Source organism: Diospyros lotus, chromosome 4 (genome assembly GCF_014633365.1).
Source record: "Diospyros lotus cultivar Yz01 chromosome 4, ASM1463336v1, whole genome shotgun sequence".
Taxonomy (NCBI): Eukaryota; Viridiplantae; Streptophyta; class Magnoliopsida; order Ericales; family Ebenaceae; genus Diospyros; species Diospyros lotus.
Genome location: NC_068341.1, coordinates 43,356,237 through 43,374,345, shown reverse-complemented (window position 1 = coordinate 43,374,345; position 18,109 = coordinate 43,356,237). Strand labels below are relative to the sequence as shown.

The 18,109-nt window shown below is 31.1% G+C and overlaps 1 protein-coding gene across 1 annotated transcript; it reads right to left on the bottom strand.

Annotated features, from left to right (window-relative positions):
• Nucleotides 1-4,895: 4,895 nt before the first annotated feature.
• LOC127800459 (mitochondrial uncoupling protein 5) lies at nt 4,896-6,399 on the bottom strand. The gene has a single exon (XM_052335077.1). It carries the CDS (start codon nt 6,058-6,060, stop codon nt 5,119-5,121), a length of 942 nt encoding a protein of 313 aa, XP_052191037.1. The 5' UTR covers nt 6,061-6,399; the 3' UTR covers nt 4,896-5,118.
• Nucleotides 6,400-18,109: the final 11,710 nt, after the last annotated feature.

Below are 18,109 nucleotides of genomic sequence, written 5' to 3'. Positions count from 1 at the left end.
TAAAAGGGGAGAATATGGTATGGTACGGTATGGCTGCCATTGAAAATTAAGGAATAAATAAACTTACCAAGAGGGCTATGGATCAATCAATACCCCTAGATCAAGAGAAAGAGAGATGCCTTGGCCACCCAATTGTAGGGAACATGGTTCCAAATTCTAGCTTTTTAATTGGTGGCCCAGGCTACCCTTGAGGACCTTTTTTCTAAAAATATTATTTTATAATTTAAAATTCATAACATTTTAATTACTAAAAGAATAATATTTATCTTTATATATTAGGTCTGTTCTGAGTTGTCTAATAAATTAATAAAATAAATAATAAATTACACTTGACTCTCGTGTGTAATCTGGGTTATTGACCAAAAAAAAAAAAAAAACCTCCTTATGATTTAAAAATGTCTTTGAAGATTCTTATAATTTATCATTTTTATTTTTAAATTTTTATGATTTAAAAATATTTTTCAACCTCCTTGTGTCTTACTTTTTTTTGATTTGGATACTCTATTAGAAGATATTTTTAAACTACACAAAAAAAAATTAAATTGAAAGAATTTTAATCTTATAAAAAGTAACAAAAGTCAAGATAGACGTTATTTGTAAAAATTTTAATCGTAACAAGGTTAGGAAAAATTAAAATAGACATTATCCATAAGAATTTTAATCCTAATAAAAATAAAAAAAATCAAGAAAAACGTTATTTATAAGAATCTTAATCCTAGTAAGATTAAAAAAAATCAAAATATACGTTATCTGTAAAAAAAAAAAATTAATACTGAATTACTTTAAATTACTCTAGGGCGCTCTATAAATAAATAAACACTTATTTTAGAAAATGTACGTTTCTCGTATTAATTTCAATATGATATTCATTATTTTCAGTGTCTGACTTAAATATTAGAGTATTTGCGCGGAGACCTCCTAGCACCCTCTGACTATTTTCTTTCTTATAAGGTTAGACGATTTGACAATGATGTTTTTAATTAAATAAATTTACTATTGTATCTTGGGATTACCACCCTTATGCGGTCTCCCGTCGCTCATGCTTTCGATTTCTATAAAAAAGGTAAATCGTGATCCCCTTCTCTTGAGCGATCTCCCGTCGCTCATTACCGTTCTTGTATGGTTCCACGAGGTATTAGTGCGAATCTCAAATCACTTGACCTATACCCTAATACAATTATTATATATTCACAATAACAATAATCAAACCTTAGTCTCCAACCTTAATAACTCTAACTCGAATCTCATATGTTGCCGGCCAAAAGAATCATGCTAGATGTACATTATTTTTGTACATCTTGGACTACACAAAAGAGTATTATGACCAAAATATCCCTCGTCTCCGTGCACTTCACGCGTCTCTATACACCTTATGAGGAACATTTTTTTCATTAGTACACCTTTGTATAATTTAAGGTGTACACAAAGGTATATCAATAATATTATCCCAACCAAAAATATCCAAAATTTTCTTGAATTACATGGCCTTTACCGTGGTAGATGGTGGGTGGTCCGTCCACACCGAGTGGACGTCTCTTTTGAGTTATCAATCTCAACCTTTTCTCATCACCCATTTAAGTGTTACGTGGGCCCTTCCAAAATCTAACCAAATCTTACAATTCCCGGTCGTAGCCATTAAATCACGGCATCTACCGAGGGATCGGGTCCATCCCTCATAAATGGCTTATATTGGATTTGTTTGTATGGCTAAAATAGTAATTTTGATTTTTACATTTACATTCAACCTTAGGGATAGTTATTATCATTTTTCTTAATATAGAAAGTGACATAATAACATTAACTTTAAAAATAACATTAACTTTCCTTGTTATTAATAATTAAATAAAATAATTATTTTACCTTTCATTCTCTCTCTTCTCTCCTTTTTTTTTCTATCCATTCTTCTTCGATTTTAAAAAATAAATAATTAATAGTCGGCAGTCACCAATAATCACAAACCCAAAAGCCCTTAGATTTAGGTTCGATCATTGAAAATTAAGAAACATGGCAATAGTAGATGTAAATGGATAACAATTTCTCAGCGACTACAGTTTAGTTACTAAAAAAGAGAAAAAAAATTCTTTAAATATAAGAATATTTTAATAACTTATAAATATTATTAAAATATTCAATGTTTATAAGTTATTAAAATATTCAATGGAGTTAACTAACCATAAAAAAATTATAACATAGCATTAAGTATTAAAATATTATTTAAACCTGGCTTAAAACCATTCATGTATCAATTATTTAATTATTATTATTATGAAATGTAGGGATATGCAATCGGTTTTAACCGAATCGAATCGTCCAAAAATTGTGAACCGAACCAAATGCAATAACCAAACCGAACCAACCAACCAACCCCAACAAATCGATCTAACCGAACCCTAAACCATACTAACCGAACCAAATCGAAAACTGAACTGGAAACAAACTAAGAGACCGGCTTTGCTGTTGCTGCCGGCCACCTAGCCGGCCGGCAATTCCGATGATCGGAACCGATCATCAGATTCCCCCAACCACGGTGACCCACATACCCAAAAACTAAAAGCATCTAATGGTTGAATTTTACTAGATCTAGGTTTCAAAATTTCAATGTAAAAGAGAAATAGAGTGCAAACTTACTGAAAAACCATTGGCACAATCTTCGTCTTCGTCTCCGGCCTTCGTCTTCTTCTTCGGCATCAACGACGGATGGTGGAGGGAGAGAGAACAGTTGAAGAGATGAAGTCAAAAAGCCTTCGGCCAGTGCCTAATCCACGAAGCTTCGAAGAGCCTTCGTCTTCCCCATCGCCTTCGAAAGCCTTCGTCTTCCCCTTCACCTTCGCCTTCGTCTTCGTATTCGCCATCGCCAAATCTGTGAACTCGAAATCGAATCAAGATGAAATGCCGAGACGCGAGAGAGAGAGATAGAGAGAGAGAGAGAGAGAGAAGAACGAAGAACAGAGAAATGAAATGTCACGCCTACGTGCGTGACTCGTGAGGGGGGGAGTTCGGTTCGCGCGAGGGGGGGTTGTGGCCAGTTCGGTTCAAGTGAGTGAGGCTATGTTTTACAAGTTCGGTTCAGTTCGATTTTTTTGGTAAAATACCAAAAAAATCGAACCGAACTGAATAATCGATTTTTAAACAAAAATATAACCGAACCGAACCATTATTTTTGAAAAACCAAACCGAATCGATCAAACTTTTCAGTTCGATTCGATTAGTTTGGTTTAACCGAACTTTTGCTCACCCCTAATGAAATGTACAAAATTAGCTAGACTTATTCAAAGAGGTTAGATGGATTAAGTTGTAGAGTTGCTTGAATTTCTTCTCGAGCTTTTACTTGTTTATGCATTTACTTCAGCCACCATCAATTTGCTTGACACTAGAGATGCCAAACGAGCTAAGTCTCACTCATACCAACTCATAATTTAATGAGCCAAAGGCAAACACATATCTTGCGTGCCTTAGACTGTAAGTTCATTTTATTTTATTATTTTTAAATTATAATATATTTTATAACTTATAACATCTTTCAAATTAATATATTTTGTTTATCTAAATTAATTTAATTTTTAGTTAGTCACATAATAACTACAAAATTATTATAAACTAGTCATGCTCTAACTTCTAATGCTATCACTATTAGAATCAATAGTTATACCCATATAAGTATTGTTTTTAGTGATCACACTAAGCATGTAACTCGATTGATTTGATATCTCTATTTTAAATAATAAATAATTACTGATCATATATGTTGACATTGAGAATTGATCGATCGTGATTTATTGGCCCACACTGACGAAATGGACACGAGAGGGAGGATGAGAAGGCACTCCCAAGAATGTTGTATGATTCGATCTCTGTTCCTCCAGCCAATTGACCCCTGCAAGTACTCTGATGTTCAAGTCAGTAAAGGAGTCAGGAAGCGTTGTGTATCAATAAATTGGTAGGCAAAACATATCCCTTAGCTCTGGAAAGAGCTTACTAATATAGAAGAAGATGTTCCTTCGTACGCCTATCTCGTGTATCTGCAGGTGATGTGATGGAATATCCGATGTCGGTGAAGATACTCAAGTCACGGCAAGATGACGACGGAACCCTCATTAATATAGATGGGATCTGCCATTAATAAAGATGAGATCTGAAGCGGGCGCATGAATACCCAAAAAGGGCCGCAATGATACAATTTGTAGGCCAATATAGAGATAGGATGGGACTAGCATGAGCCAAAAGAGGAGTCGAGAGAGAAGAGCTAGATTGGGCCTGGACGACCCAACCAGAAAAATGCTTAATCCACGAATATTCTCTGATCATTTTCGTGATCTTTTTGCTATGTGAGCTGAAAACATCTCTAGGAGCTCGTTTGGCTAGGTCAGCAAGCTAGGACATTGCCAGGGGCTTGCTTGGTTCCCGCGGTCTAAATTCAAGCCTCAACGAAGTGCGACCTTGCTCTAGTGAGCTCGGACTCGGTCGGGCCCATTATGCTTTCAAGAGATTGGATCAGTCTACTTAGTCGAGTTTAGCTCATAAGAAAGGGTCTAAAAAATACCGTAACAATACCCATATAATTATTGTTTATATTTATTTCAAAGTTTATGGACTATTTATTCATGAAAAATTGGAGTAATTTTTTAAAAAGATGAAAAATTAAAAGCTATATTCAAAATGATATATATATTTTTAAATTAGATAACGGAAAACAAATGGGTAACAAAATCTAGAAGTCGGCTGAGTAAAGTGTCCATAACGTCAAAAACGATGTCGTTGTCATTTGTCATCCACGTCGTGCCACTTTGGGTCTCTCATTGCTTGCCAGACAGAGATGGTAACCATGTGGTCGCTACCACATTGATTATTGCAAGTAATCCTTGACTTTATAATAATAGAGATTCATAACATCACACTGGAGATGTAAATATAATATTTAAATTAATATAATATCATTGTTTAAATTGAATACCAAACATGCCACAACCATCTGAATGATAGGATATAATATTCTCCCAATAGGCGGGGAAGAATAATAATATTCTAAATGGCAATAATGTAATAAAACTATTTTTGGGGGGTTTTTTTTGTGAAAAATAAATATTGCTAAAAAGTCTTCTTCGTCATCATCGTCTTAAATTAGAAATCTTTGAGCAGCTTGCGGACCTGTTCCAGTGTGACAAAGAGCACGATGGTAAATGGGCCCTGCCTCGAGATCGTGGGGATGAAGCCCTTGTACAGCGCCATCGGCCCCTCCGCCCGAACCGTCTTCACGGCGCAATCAATGGCCCCCGAGTACGGCGGCGCCTTCCCCGGCTCTACCTTCATGTTCATCACCCGCGTCTTTATCACGTCCACCGGATTCGTCATCACCGCCGCCACGAACCCCGCGGCGAAGCTAGCCGTCACGTGGGTCCCCAGCCCGTCCTTAAGCAGATGCTTCTCCAGAATCGTCTCCTTGATCTGATCGTACGACGCCAGCTGCGATGCCGTCACCAGCATCGCGCGGTTCACCGTGAGCGACGAGCCGCGCCACAGGCTAGTGACCCCCTCGTTCTTCGTCATCTGCGAGATCGCGTCGACTACGCTCTTGTAGTTGCGGCGCTGCGCCGGGGGGAGGCGGCCGTCGGCCTGCATGCGGACCATGGCGACATCGGCCGGGTTGCCGACGGCGGCTCCGATGGCGCCGGCGACCAGGCCGGCGGAGATCTTGCGCAGGAGGGTCATGTTGCCGGTCTTCGGGTCGCTCCACTTTTGCTTCATGATGTCGTAGAGGCCCATCCGCGTGGTGGAGTAGAGGGTCTGCCGGAGCACGGTGGCAGATACTCCGGAAAACAGGGCAGCGGCGCCGTCCTGCTGCACGATCCGGATCCCGACGGCCACCGGGCCGATGCGTGGCGGAGGAACGTGGATCGTACCCTGTGAGGCCGTCTGGAAGGCGAGAGCTGGGCGGATCTGGTTCGGGACCTGGGTCGACTCCCCCTGGAGCTGCATTCGGACCTTGATTAGGTCAAGCGGGTGGGTCGTACAGCCAGCGACAATCGAGGCTATGCCTCCTTCAACGAAACCCTTGACACCCATCTCGAATTTCTCAGAAAAAGGGTCGAATCAAACTCCAAGAAAATTAAAAACGAAAAGTGGGCGGCCGGAGACTTGGTTTGGATTGAGTAATCGAGTATAGTGACGACAGAAATAAGGAGGAGATCTCTCTAAAAGCACCAGTTAGGGTTCATCTCACTGGAGACCAGGAGATGCGAATGGAGGGCGAAAGCGATGGAGGAAGCGTGTGGAACGGCGGGCCTCTGAGACATATATTTGCTATGGTATTGGTATATTATTAAGCTTCAACAGAGCGAGACTGAGGAATAAGAAGACGACGGCGAAGACGACGACGATTACCTGCGCTCGACGCAGAGTATTTATAGAGCCAAAGTGATTGGGAAGAAGGAAACGCACCTACTAGCTGGGAATTGGGAACACTTCCACACGCTATTCCTCTCTCAATTGAATTTCCAATTCTCTCCTCCACGCGTTCTTCGGTCCCACACGCGCCGCAGCCGAGTGACAATTTGTCCATCTAACGTATTGATGTGACATATATTTATGTTATTATAATATAAAACTAGTGGATCACCCATGCCATGGATGAATGGATATTGTAAAAAAATATATATATTGTTAAAGTAAAAATTATATAATTTAATAGCTACAATAAATGAAAATCACAATAAAGAAGTAAAAAATAAATAAAATAACTGTGTTACAATCATGAAAATATAACAAAAAAATTATAAATTTTGAAAGATTTCCTTATATGCATTCAAGGGTAGACAAATAATTAAAAGCACATAACTCTATCCTGAAACTATATAAAAATAAACCTAAATTAACATGTAATATAATAAGTAATGCGTAAAAAATAAAAAAAATTACACAATAACAGAAAAAAAAATAAACGATAACCAACCTCTTTATTTTGAAATATGCATTCAAGGGTAGACTTTTTTTTGGGGGGGAGGATTTTTACGTGTATTTGTCTCATATGTGCATACCACACGAACCCTCAAGGCTTAATTTTTTTTAGTTGCATTCACATCACTCACTTGACAGAATAGTGGTGGTATGTTACACCAGAAAACCAAATTGGATAAAAAAATACGATTAAAATTTACTAAATAAAAGTAAAGAATAAGAGAAAATTTGAGAAGAATAATCGAGAAAGGAGAAGAGAAGAAATGGAAGAGTTGAACGGGAATGGAGAGGAAGAAGAGAAAGATATTTACTTTCTTTTATTAATTTCTCTTCATTCAAATTCTCCTATTTTCCTCAATGTATCAAATCACATGTCACCATTAAATTTATCTTTTTTCCCACGCTTTGCCACACAATTTGAATCTTACTCACTTAACATAATTTTCAAAACACAAATTTAATTTGTATTTAATTTCTCCAAGTCCAACATATAACACATCTTCAGTGTAGACTAATGGGAAAAAGGAGAATTAAATAAATGACAATAATCAATTAAGTTGAAAAATAAAATTATGACATTTAAAATTATAAAAAATAAATTTAAATTAATTAAATTGTATGTAAAATAAAGATAATTTAAATAATCAATTAATTATATAAAATAATAATAATCAAATTTTCAAAATTGATTATCCATACATGACTTTACATATTTCTCCTAACAATTAATTATCACATTTAAGACATGTCAAATTTTTAAGGAAGTAAAAAAAAAATTATAACATTTAAGTTATATTTAAAATTATAAGAAAAATAATTTAAATTAATTAAACTATATATAAAATAAAGATAATTTAAATAATCAATTAATTATATAAATGATAATAATCAAATTTTCAAAATTGATTATCCATGACTTTACATATTTCTCCTCGCAATCAATTACCACATTTAAGACAGGTCAAATTTTTAAGAAAGTAACAAAAAAAAAGTTAAAAAAATAAAATTATAATATTTAAATTATATATATAATTATAACATTTAAAAATTTAAAAAATAAATTTAAATTAATTAAACTATATATAAAATAAGAATAATTTAAATAATCAATTAATTATATAAATGATAATAATCAAATTTTCAAAATTGATTATCCATACATGACTTTACATATTTCTTCTAACAATCAATTATCATATTTAAAACAGATCAAATTTTTAAGAAAGCAACAAAAAAAATAAAGTTAAAAAATAAAATTATAATATTTAAGTTATATATAAAATTATAACATTTAAAATTATAATTTAATTAAATTTAAATTAATTAAATTATATAAAATAAAGATAATTTAAATAAATAATTAATTATATAAATGATAATAATCAATTTTTCAAAATTAATTATACATACATGATTTTACATATTTCTCCTCGCAATCAATTATCACATTTAAGACATGTCACATTTTTAAGAAAGCAACAAACAAAAATAAAGTTAAAAAATAAAATTATAACATTTAAGTTATATATAAAATTATAACATTTAAAATTATAAAAAAATAAATTTAAAATAATTAAACTATGTATAAAATAAAGACAATTTAAATAATTAATTAATTATATAAATAATAATAATCAAAATTTTAAAATTGACTATCCATACATGACTTTACATATTTATCCTAGCAATCAATTATCACATTTAAGATATGTCACATTTTTTAAAAAAGCAACCAAAAAAAAAAAAAGTTAAAAAATAAAATTATAACATTTAATTTATATATAAAATTATAACATTTAAAATTATAAAAAAATAAATTTAAATTAATTAAACTATATATAAATAAAAATAAAATAAAAAATTTATTTGACAGTCGGTATTCAACAGTATTACTTAATATCTCAAGATTTCTCCCGATTTAAAAAAGTCTCATTTTTTTGTAATTTATTTCAATTAAAATTTTATGCTAATATTTAAAAATTAATAATATAGATAAATTAATAATATTTATCTTGGCTCTTCATATACCAACATGATTACACATTCTCCAAACACTATTTAGTTATGAAAAAACCATTTACATGTTCCAAGAACTATATTTCCAAGACTTAATTAATAACCTATAAAAATTCTATTTCAGGTAAGCAAAAAAAATTAAAAAAACATAATAAAATATCAAAATAGTAATCGGAAATGGGCGGGAAAAAATTTGACGGCTGTTTTGTTATAATATATATATAGATATAATATATTAATATATAAACTTTATATAAATATAAACTCATAACAATATTACAGCCAAATGAATATTTTCTCTTATTCTTCCTTTTTGTGTGTGTGTGGTTATTCAAATAAGTTATTATTTTAATTATATTTTTAAATTTAATTTTTAAATTAATTTAACATCTATATTTATTTTTTTATTATTTTAATTATACTCCTGAATATCATTAATTTATTATCTTTAATAAATTTAACAAGATATGTAATTGACTCGAAATTGTATAGTTTTAAAACTGTAATTAAAATAATAAAAAATTTGAATATTTAAATAGAACAACGAGTTAAAATATGTATTTGACTTATAAAATGAGATGATAAGATACACGTCATAATTTGTTTATGTTTCAGAGGTTAAATTAATTTAAAAATATAAATTTAAGAGCGTAATTGAAATAACGAAATATTTAAATTATCATATAAAAAATTCAAATTTTAAGAGTTAAATTAATTAAAAAATATAAATTTAAATATATAATTAAAATAATATAAATTTTAAATGAGGACATAAAAAATTGTAAAAGTATAAAATATATATAGGTTTGGCCACAATATTACTATTAAATTATTATAGTATATCAATGCATTAATATGGCATCACCATGACATTAAACAATTTCACTAACTCTTCTAGTTCTTATATAGGCTTGAGACTTGTCTTGGTGTTGACTTTGACCGTCCCAAATGGTGGCTCCGCGGACCCACCGGCCACTGCCATTGATACAATGAACCTTATAACAAAGCCTTTTTTTTTCTCTTCTATTTTGCTCACTAATTCCCTGTTTGGCGTTTCAATGTTTCAGACACCATTTTTCACATTTGGTCCATGGACGTAGTCATGAGCTATCTCCATGCACCTTCTAGCTTAGTGTCTGTTTACTTTTATAGTAATTTTTTATTTTATTTTTTAAAATATAATGTTTGATAAAGTATTGTTGTAGTTTGAATTTCAGGTCGTATGGAAATAGAAATAAGAAATAAAAATAATATGAAATAAAAATTTAAAAAATAATATTTTTTAATAAAATAAAAAATAAAAATATGTAAATAAAAAAATATATATGAGGCTTTTTATAAATATAATGTTTAATATAAAAAATAATTATTCAATCAAATACAATTATAAATTCTATCATTTATTCAAATAAATATAAATACAAATTATTTTTGTCTCTAATATGGTTGTAGAATAGAAACGTTTTTCTAGGACTATGGATCATGAATGTATATGTATATAGACTAAAAACATAATCATGTCCCAAACTCTCATTATTTATCCACTTATGTCCTTTAATTTGAGCAGAGGGGATCTATTGTTACTCTCAACTTACAAAAAAGACTAATTACATCCCTTATTTCAAAATTTAGAACCCATTACGCCTCCTTATTTCAAAATTTAGAACCCGTTACGCCCGTTATTTGATAAGTCTCAAACAAAGTAATTGCATATTAAAAAAAAATAAAAATATTCAAAAAGAAAAATCTCTTCACCATTACAAAACGAAACAAACCCCAAAGCAAATCACTGTCTCACAATCAAACTCGATCATTTCTCTATATAACTTGAAGATTGCCCACTATTACGTTACCGTCGTCATCACTCACTCTCCTCAAATGCACATAATATGATTTATGTTTTGGGGGGGGGTAATTAGTCCTTTATACAAATTAAGGGCATAATAAATATTTCCTCAAATGAAGGGACATAAATAATTAATGAAAATTCTATTGGCAGTTCGTGAAATTACTCTTCACAGCCCGAACCATGTAAAATACTTCCCTAATTTTAAAATTCCCGTTTTAGCCTCCACAGCCCATAGCATAGAGAAGAGAGAGAGAGAGAGAGTGGGTCAACTGCTATGACCGACCCAGACACAGACATATATATATATATATATATATACTCACACACACATGGAAGCCATGGCAGAGAGAGAGAGAGTGGGTCGGCCATGGCCGCGGTTATGGTAGCTGCAGCCATGGAACATAGCCATGGTAGCAGTCGAGGAACACAACGTTCCCCGACTTGGGGTGATCGCGACTGACGAAGGCAACGATGCTACCATCGTCGCTGGGGTGGGGAGATGTGGGGTAAAGGTTTCAGAAACCCCCGCATCGTGAGGTACGGGATTTCTGAAACCTCCCTGCATATGGCCGCGGTCATGCTGTGTGTGTATATATATATATATATGTGTGTTTGTGTATATATATATATGTGTGTGGGTCGATCATGACCGACCCACACTCTCTCTCTCTGCCATGGCTTCCATGTGTGTGTGAGTGTATATATATATATGTTTGTGTGTGGGTCGGCCATGGTAGTCGACCCACTCTCTCTTTTCTCTCTGTTATGGGCTCTCTGTTATGGGTTGTGAAGGCTAAAATGAGAATTTTAAAATTAGGAAAGCATTTTGCACGGTACAGGCTGTGAAAAGCAATTTCACAAGCTGCCAATAGAATTTCCCAATAATTAAACAGGAAGAGTTAAAAAGGGCAAAAATATGTTGTAACTTATATATATATATATGTGTGTGTGTCTGTGCACATGTGTGTATCTATGCGCATGGACGGATTTGCCCCCAATTCTCCATGAAAAATAACATTATAAATAATTAAGACTCAGAGGCCGGGGTTCCTATCCCAGACTACTCAGGCACAAGCCTGGAACTTAGTCATAAAAAAAAAAAAAAAAGACTCGATTTGCCCCGAACACAACTGCCCTAGAAAAGACTACCTAATATTATATATAATTTGAGCCTTGTCATTGTCTTATTGACTTGTTCCCATAATAATATCTCCGCTGTCCAAAGACACTCATGGTTCCTGATTTAGTATTATATTCCAGATTCCCCCCTCTCCGTGGTGCACGTGCATGTATCTATATACGTGTGTATGTACATATATGTGTATTGGTTAATGGATAGAAAGTCTCATAATAATTAAAAATATATAATACTTTATTTTTAAAATATAAAATATAAGAATTTAATTATTTAAAATTTTTATCGTGACTAAAATTAAGTAAAACCGTTATATATATCATATAAAAAAAAATAAAGTTAGGAGAATATTAGATTAGTCTTACTATATAAATATAATATTATGCCTCTTAATAATTAAAAAATTTGACATTTGATCTCTCATGCGATAAAAAAGGCTAAATTTGATTAAAAATTACCTAAATTTTATAAAAAGACATATAAATTTTATAAAAAAAGGATAAAATATTCAAAAAAACATAAATTTCATAAAAAATACCTAAATTGATATTGGTACCAATTTCGGTATTCTGTCTCAAATTTGATGTTTTGCATTTTAATGACCAAACACTATGTTTTTTTAATTATTGAACAATCGTCATATGTATTAAGTCAATGTATATTTGTAGCCCCAAGGCACATGTCAAATACTTGGGTCATGATAAATTGAGATTTGTTCCGGTAGGTAATGAGTTCAACTTCTTGTCTTAAATAATGAGACAAAGTCTCTACCTGCGATTTATCTCCTCTATCAAAATTAAAGACATGAGCGATAGGGGACTATGCAAAAAAAAAAAATTGTTGTACCGCGAAAACCGACCAAACCAAACCGAATCGGTCGATTTTTTTTTTTTCCGATCCAAAATGGTTTGGTGGTTGTATAAACCGCATGATTTGTGATTTGTATGGTTGACGGTTTGGTTTAAAACCAAACCGTCCAAGAAAATATAAAAAATATATTATTATAAAAATCACCCCAATAGTCCCTACAACCCTTATTATTATAAAAATCACCTTATATTTTTATAATAATATATAACTATTATAATTGCCAACATATTATAATAGTTTATAATAATATATAATTATTCTTTTCAATATTTTTATAATATATTATATATTGTCAATAGTTATTTTCAAATCGTGGTAAATCGCACCAAATCAGACCGCAAATGCAGTGCAGTTTGGCCGCACTCAAACCAGACCGTGGTCTGATTTTATCAAAAAATTGCACTAGCGATTTGATTTGCTGAAAATGATTCAGATCGGCCAAATCGCACCATGAACACCCCTAAATCTATGTATATTTGTATTTGTATGGGTATATAAATATATATAAATACAAATATACCTACACATGAAAAGACTTTCCATTAATTTGAGATAATGGGTCGTTCCTAAGAGAATAGATCATTCTATTCCTTCGTAATAACCAAATAATACTTTTGTGGGAATCATTCTCATTCTCATATCCATTCCCTTGCCCCTTTGTTCCATCAAACCAAACATGACATCATTCTCATTTCTATTCTATTCCCTCAAACCACAAGAGCACTTTTGGTGTGTTTGGCTCAAGAATAAGGGTGTTCCAATTTTGGTCTAGATCGAAAAATCAGATCGGGTTAAACCCAAAAATCTGGTCCAATTCAACACAGAATAACTTTATTCCGATTTTTAATCTACAAAATTTAGAAAATCAATCTCCATCAGGTTCTAATTTTGGTCCAAAGACCAAATAAATTACTATATGTATATAGATACTCGATTCGATCTTCGATTTTTAATCTAAATTTTTTTATTTTTATTTTGATTCGATCCAATTTAAATCGTGTGAATTGTTTGAAGAACACGTCCGGGTGGAATATTGAATTCACAATATTCATACATATCATCTCATCTATTACCGCAACAATTGCGGAATAAACTAAGGAAAATGGAAGTCAATTCTACAACCATCCAAGTGTCCGTTACGTATGGAGTTGGCCATTGGAGAAAGCGAAACATCAAACTCGAACGGTTGGGTTCCAACGTGATTGATGGCCCTCGTTCTTTCGAGTTTTGTTGGGTCGAGAACATAGTTAATGTAACGGTGATATCATCATATTTTTATATTAATTAGGATTGCGCTATTTGTACAAAAAAAAATGGTTCATAAAACTCTTTACAAGCACGATATATCGCGATTTTGTTCACACCTCATCTCCCCACCGCTGTAACCTCCAGCAACCGACGACCACTGAAACCAATCGATGATGCAACAGGCAATAAGCAGCGAGGGCAAGGCGGGTGAGAGAGAGAGAGAGAGAGAAAGTGTGTGTGTGTGTGTTTTGGGTCATTTATCATAGGGGTAAATTGGTCATTTCATTATTTTGTAAAATTTTTTGTACACTGCCTTATGTACAAATAGCATTATCCTATTAATTATTAGCAAGAGTGTGCAAAAGTTAGGTTTAATCGAGATAGTCGAATCAAATTAATTAAAATTGTTAGTTTAGTTTGGTTTCAACTAAAGGTTAATTCGGTTTAGTTATCAAATTTAATAATTTCAGTTATTTTAGTTCGGTTCACTTTTTGTATTGAAAAAAATCAAAATAATTGAACTGGCCAAAAAATATTTTTTTGGGGGGGTTTTTTCGATTTGTTCAGTAAGGGTTTTTCAATTTTTTTGGTTTGATTTTTCAATTTTTTTGGTTTTTTTTTTTTTTTTGTTCCATTTTTTGGGGGGTTTTTTCAATCGATTCAATTTTTTCATATTTATTCAATTTTTTGATTTGTTCGATCAGTTTGGATTTTTTACACAATTTCGATTTATTTGATTTTAGTATTTTGATCAGTTCAATTATCGCCCCTAATTATTGGGTATTTTATATTTAAAGAAAGGGTAAATTACATTTATTAGTCTTTAAATGTTATATTTTGTAATGAATTGATTATTATAATTTAATTTTTATCACCATAGTTGTTAGATTTTGATTTTTGTTACAAGTTAATCCCTCTTTTGATTTGTCTTAAATCTTTCTTAATGGAAACTAGCCCGTTATTAATATAAATATCAAAATTACTTGTGTTGTGTCATGGACCAAAATCCATTAAAAGCCCAAAAATTTTGAGCTTTAAGGCGCATATTTCCCTAAAAATAGGAGTCTTACATAACACACAAACTAGATAACTTCGATATTTAATTTTTTTTTCAAATTTTATACAAAACTCATTTTAGAAAAGGGATATACAATCATTCATAAAGAATTCTATCCAAAAGAGTAAGATAAATGTTATATCCAAGAATATTAATTTTAGTAAAATTAAGAAAAGTTAAGACAAATGTTATATGTAAGAATGTTAATTTTGAATTATTTCGGATTACTACATGTTTATTTATAAATAGACAAACATGCATTACAAAATATTTGCGTCTTTGATACTGATGTGACACTACCTAAATTACAAGACTACCCCCACGCGCAAGTAATCTCGCTCACCACGTGAATTGCCTGAGAGATTGACACGTGGCAAGCCCATAATTTGGAGTGGAGTTCGAAAAATTCAGGCTGGACCACGAGACTGGTTTCAGCTTGATCAATGTCCTCGGACGTCGTGCTCGCCCATCTTGAGTTTTATCTCGAGTACCCCATAATGGACATGGCTATAAAAGTAGAGGTCCTCATCAGGTATGACAAGCTCTTTAGCTCTTACATTTTCTACTACCCGTATTTACTCTAAGCGTCGGAATCTACCATGGAGGATTCTAACCCCGTCACTCCGTTGTCTTGGAAGTTGTATTCCCAAGACTCGACACACCCAAGTCCGAAGTACTATTCTCAAGGTCCATTTGTTAAAACGACACGAGGTGATCGGTCTCAAATACAGATACTCATAGAAATTTTGTTTTACAATTTTTATTATTTTTAATTTTAATTTAAATATCAAAATATTTATACAGAGATAACCCTGCCTCAACAGTGACATCTTATAGCTTTTACATGTGTTTGATTGAAAAAAGATGAAAAAAATAAATATTTTCTAATTCTATGAAAAATAATTCTCACCTCCCTTAGTTATAATTTTTTATAGAAAATGGATCAAAATATGCTTCAATATGTTATATTATAAAAATTTTCTATGAAAAATATTAAGGAATCAAACATAGAAGCATAATTTTTTTTTATTATTATTATGACGTTTTTCAGAAAAGAATTCCAATCAATCTTTTATCGGTTCAGTTGGCCTTTTTGACTTCCATGTCTTGAGAAGAAAAGAACGGGCTGTGAGTCACCGCGTGAAGAATACAAGTCGGTCGCAGCCGCATTTGAAATTGAGAACCCAACCACGAAAATATTAAACGAAAACTTGTATTTTGTATTAACATAATAATTATATATTATATTAATAAAATATTTAATATATTAATATACAAATATCAGTCAGAGCTGTTAACAAATCACTTGAATTGATAACTCAACCTGAACTTGACATGAAATTAGTGGGCTGATTTAGTTAACTCTTAATAGGTTTGAGTTATTATTGGGTCCACCTAATAAATGTTTATTGGATTTGAGTTAATAATATGTCAACTTAAAATAATCCAAAATCAACTTTATAATAAGTCAAGTTTAAATAAGTCAATTTAAAATTTAAAATTGAAATTGACTCATTATGACCCATTAATTAAAATATTTAGTAATGTTCAAAATATTATCGGCAACTTTTAAAATTTCCTTTCTTTCACAATTTTTACACAAGATTTTAGGGTGCGTTCTCTTTACTTTTCAATTTTCAATTTTGATTTTTGAATTCATTTTCAGTTTTCTGTTTTGGTACTCTGTTTTTAAAAAATTGAAAACGCGTTCTCTTTGACATTTTGAAAAATTATTTTTCAAAATAGAAAATTAAAAAACGGGTTCTCTTTGAAATTTTGAAAATATTTTTTTAATGATATTTTATTCAATAAATTTGATTATTAAGTAAATTATAAATATTTAATATTAATATATTATTAAGAAAATATATACATTTTAAAGTTAATGAATTTTATAATATTTTTTTTCCATTACAATAATAAAATATGAATAAATAAATAAAAAAATATGTTTTGAGTTTTGAGTTTGTTTTGGATGAAAACACTCCAAATAATTTTTTGTTGTTTTGAGTTTTCTTTATAATTTTTTTTTGTGTTTTTAAAAATACATTTTTAAAAACAGCAAAGAGAATGCGTTTTCATTATTTTAGAAAATTAAAAATTAAAAATGACTTGAAAACAGTAAAAAGAACACAACCTTAATATTTTAGTTATTTTTCAAGTTATATCATAGATGATTGATCTACTGTTCTTAGTTTGTCTTAATTATTTTGGATTGATCATAAGAATCAAAATAAAAATAATTATTTAATTAATAATTTGTGAGTTATTTTATTTTTAATTTTAATATTTTGATTATTATTTAAATTTAAATAGGTACTTAAATAGATTAATGAGTTAATCTAATATAAACATGTTAACCTTAATAGGCAATACTTGTTTAGTTATGCTTAGAGTCAGATTGAGAGTTATTGATTTAATAAACTAATAGATCAAGTTCAGGCTAAACTATAATAAATTATGACCTGTTAATGGTTTGACTTAAACCTGACCTCTTTATATATTTTGACACTCTATTTTAAATCTTAAAATTAAATGTACAAGTAGAATTTCTAAATTTTGACGTACAAAATGTAGCGAAAGAAAGATAATAAGACAAGAACGAAACAACGTTGCTTAAGAGTTAATACATTAATGTATTATATATTTATATTAATAAAATATATAATATAATATATAAATATACAATCATTATTTTAAAGAGTTTTGATCTTTTAAACATTGTTATTTACTTTATACTAAGCAACGTTGATGTGACAATTCAAATATAATGATTATGTAAGGTCCACTTATTTAATTCTTTCAACACAATAACTTGATAAGGTGGTTCCCACATCATTATATTTGATTTGTCACGTTAACGTTACTTAGAAGATCAAAACTTTTATTTTAAGTATCAAATTTAAATATACAAGTATTATTTTTGCATATTAAAATAAAAAATGTAGCAAAAGGAAAAAAATAAAATGAGAAAATAAAACGA

Excerpts from the sequence above, each read along its gene's own strand:
- LOC127800459 (XM_052335077.1), bottom strand. The coding sequence starts at position 6,060 with ATGGGTGTCAAGGGTTTCGTTGAAGGAGGCATAGCCTCGATTGTCGCT.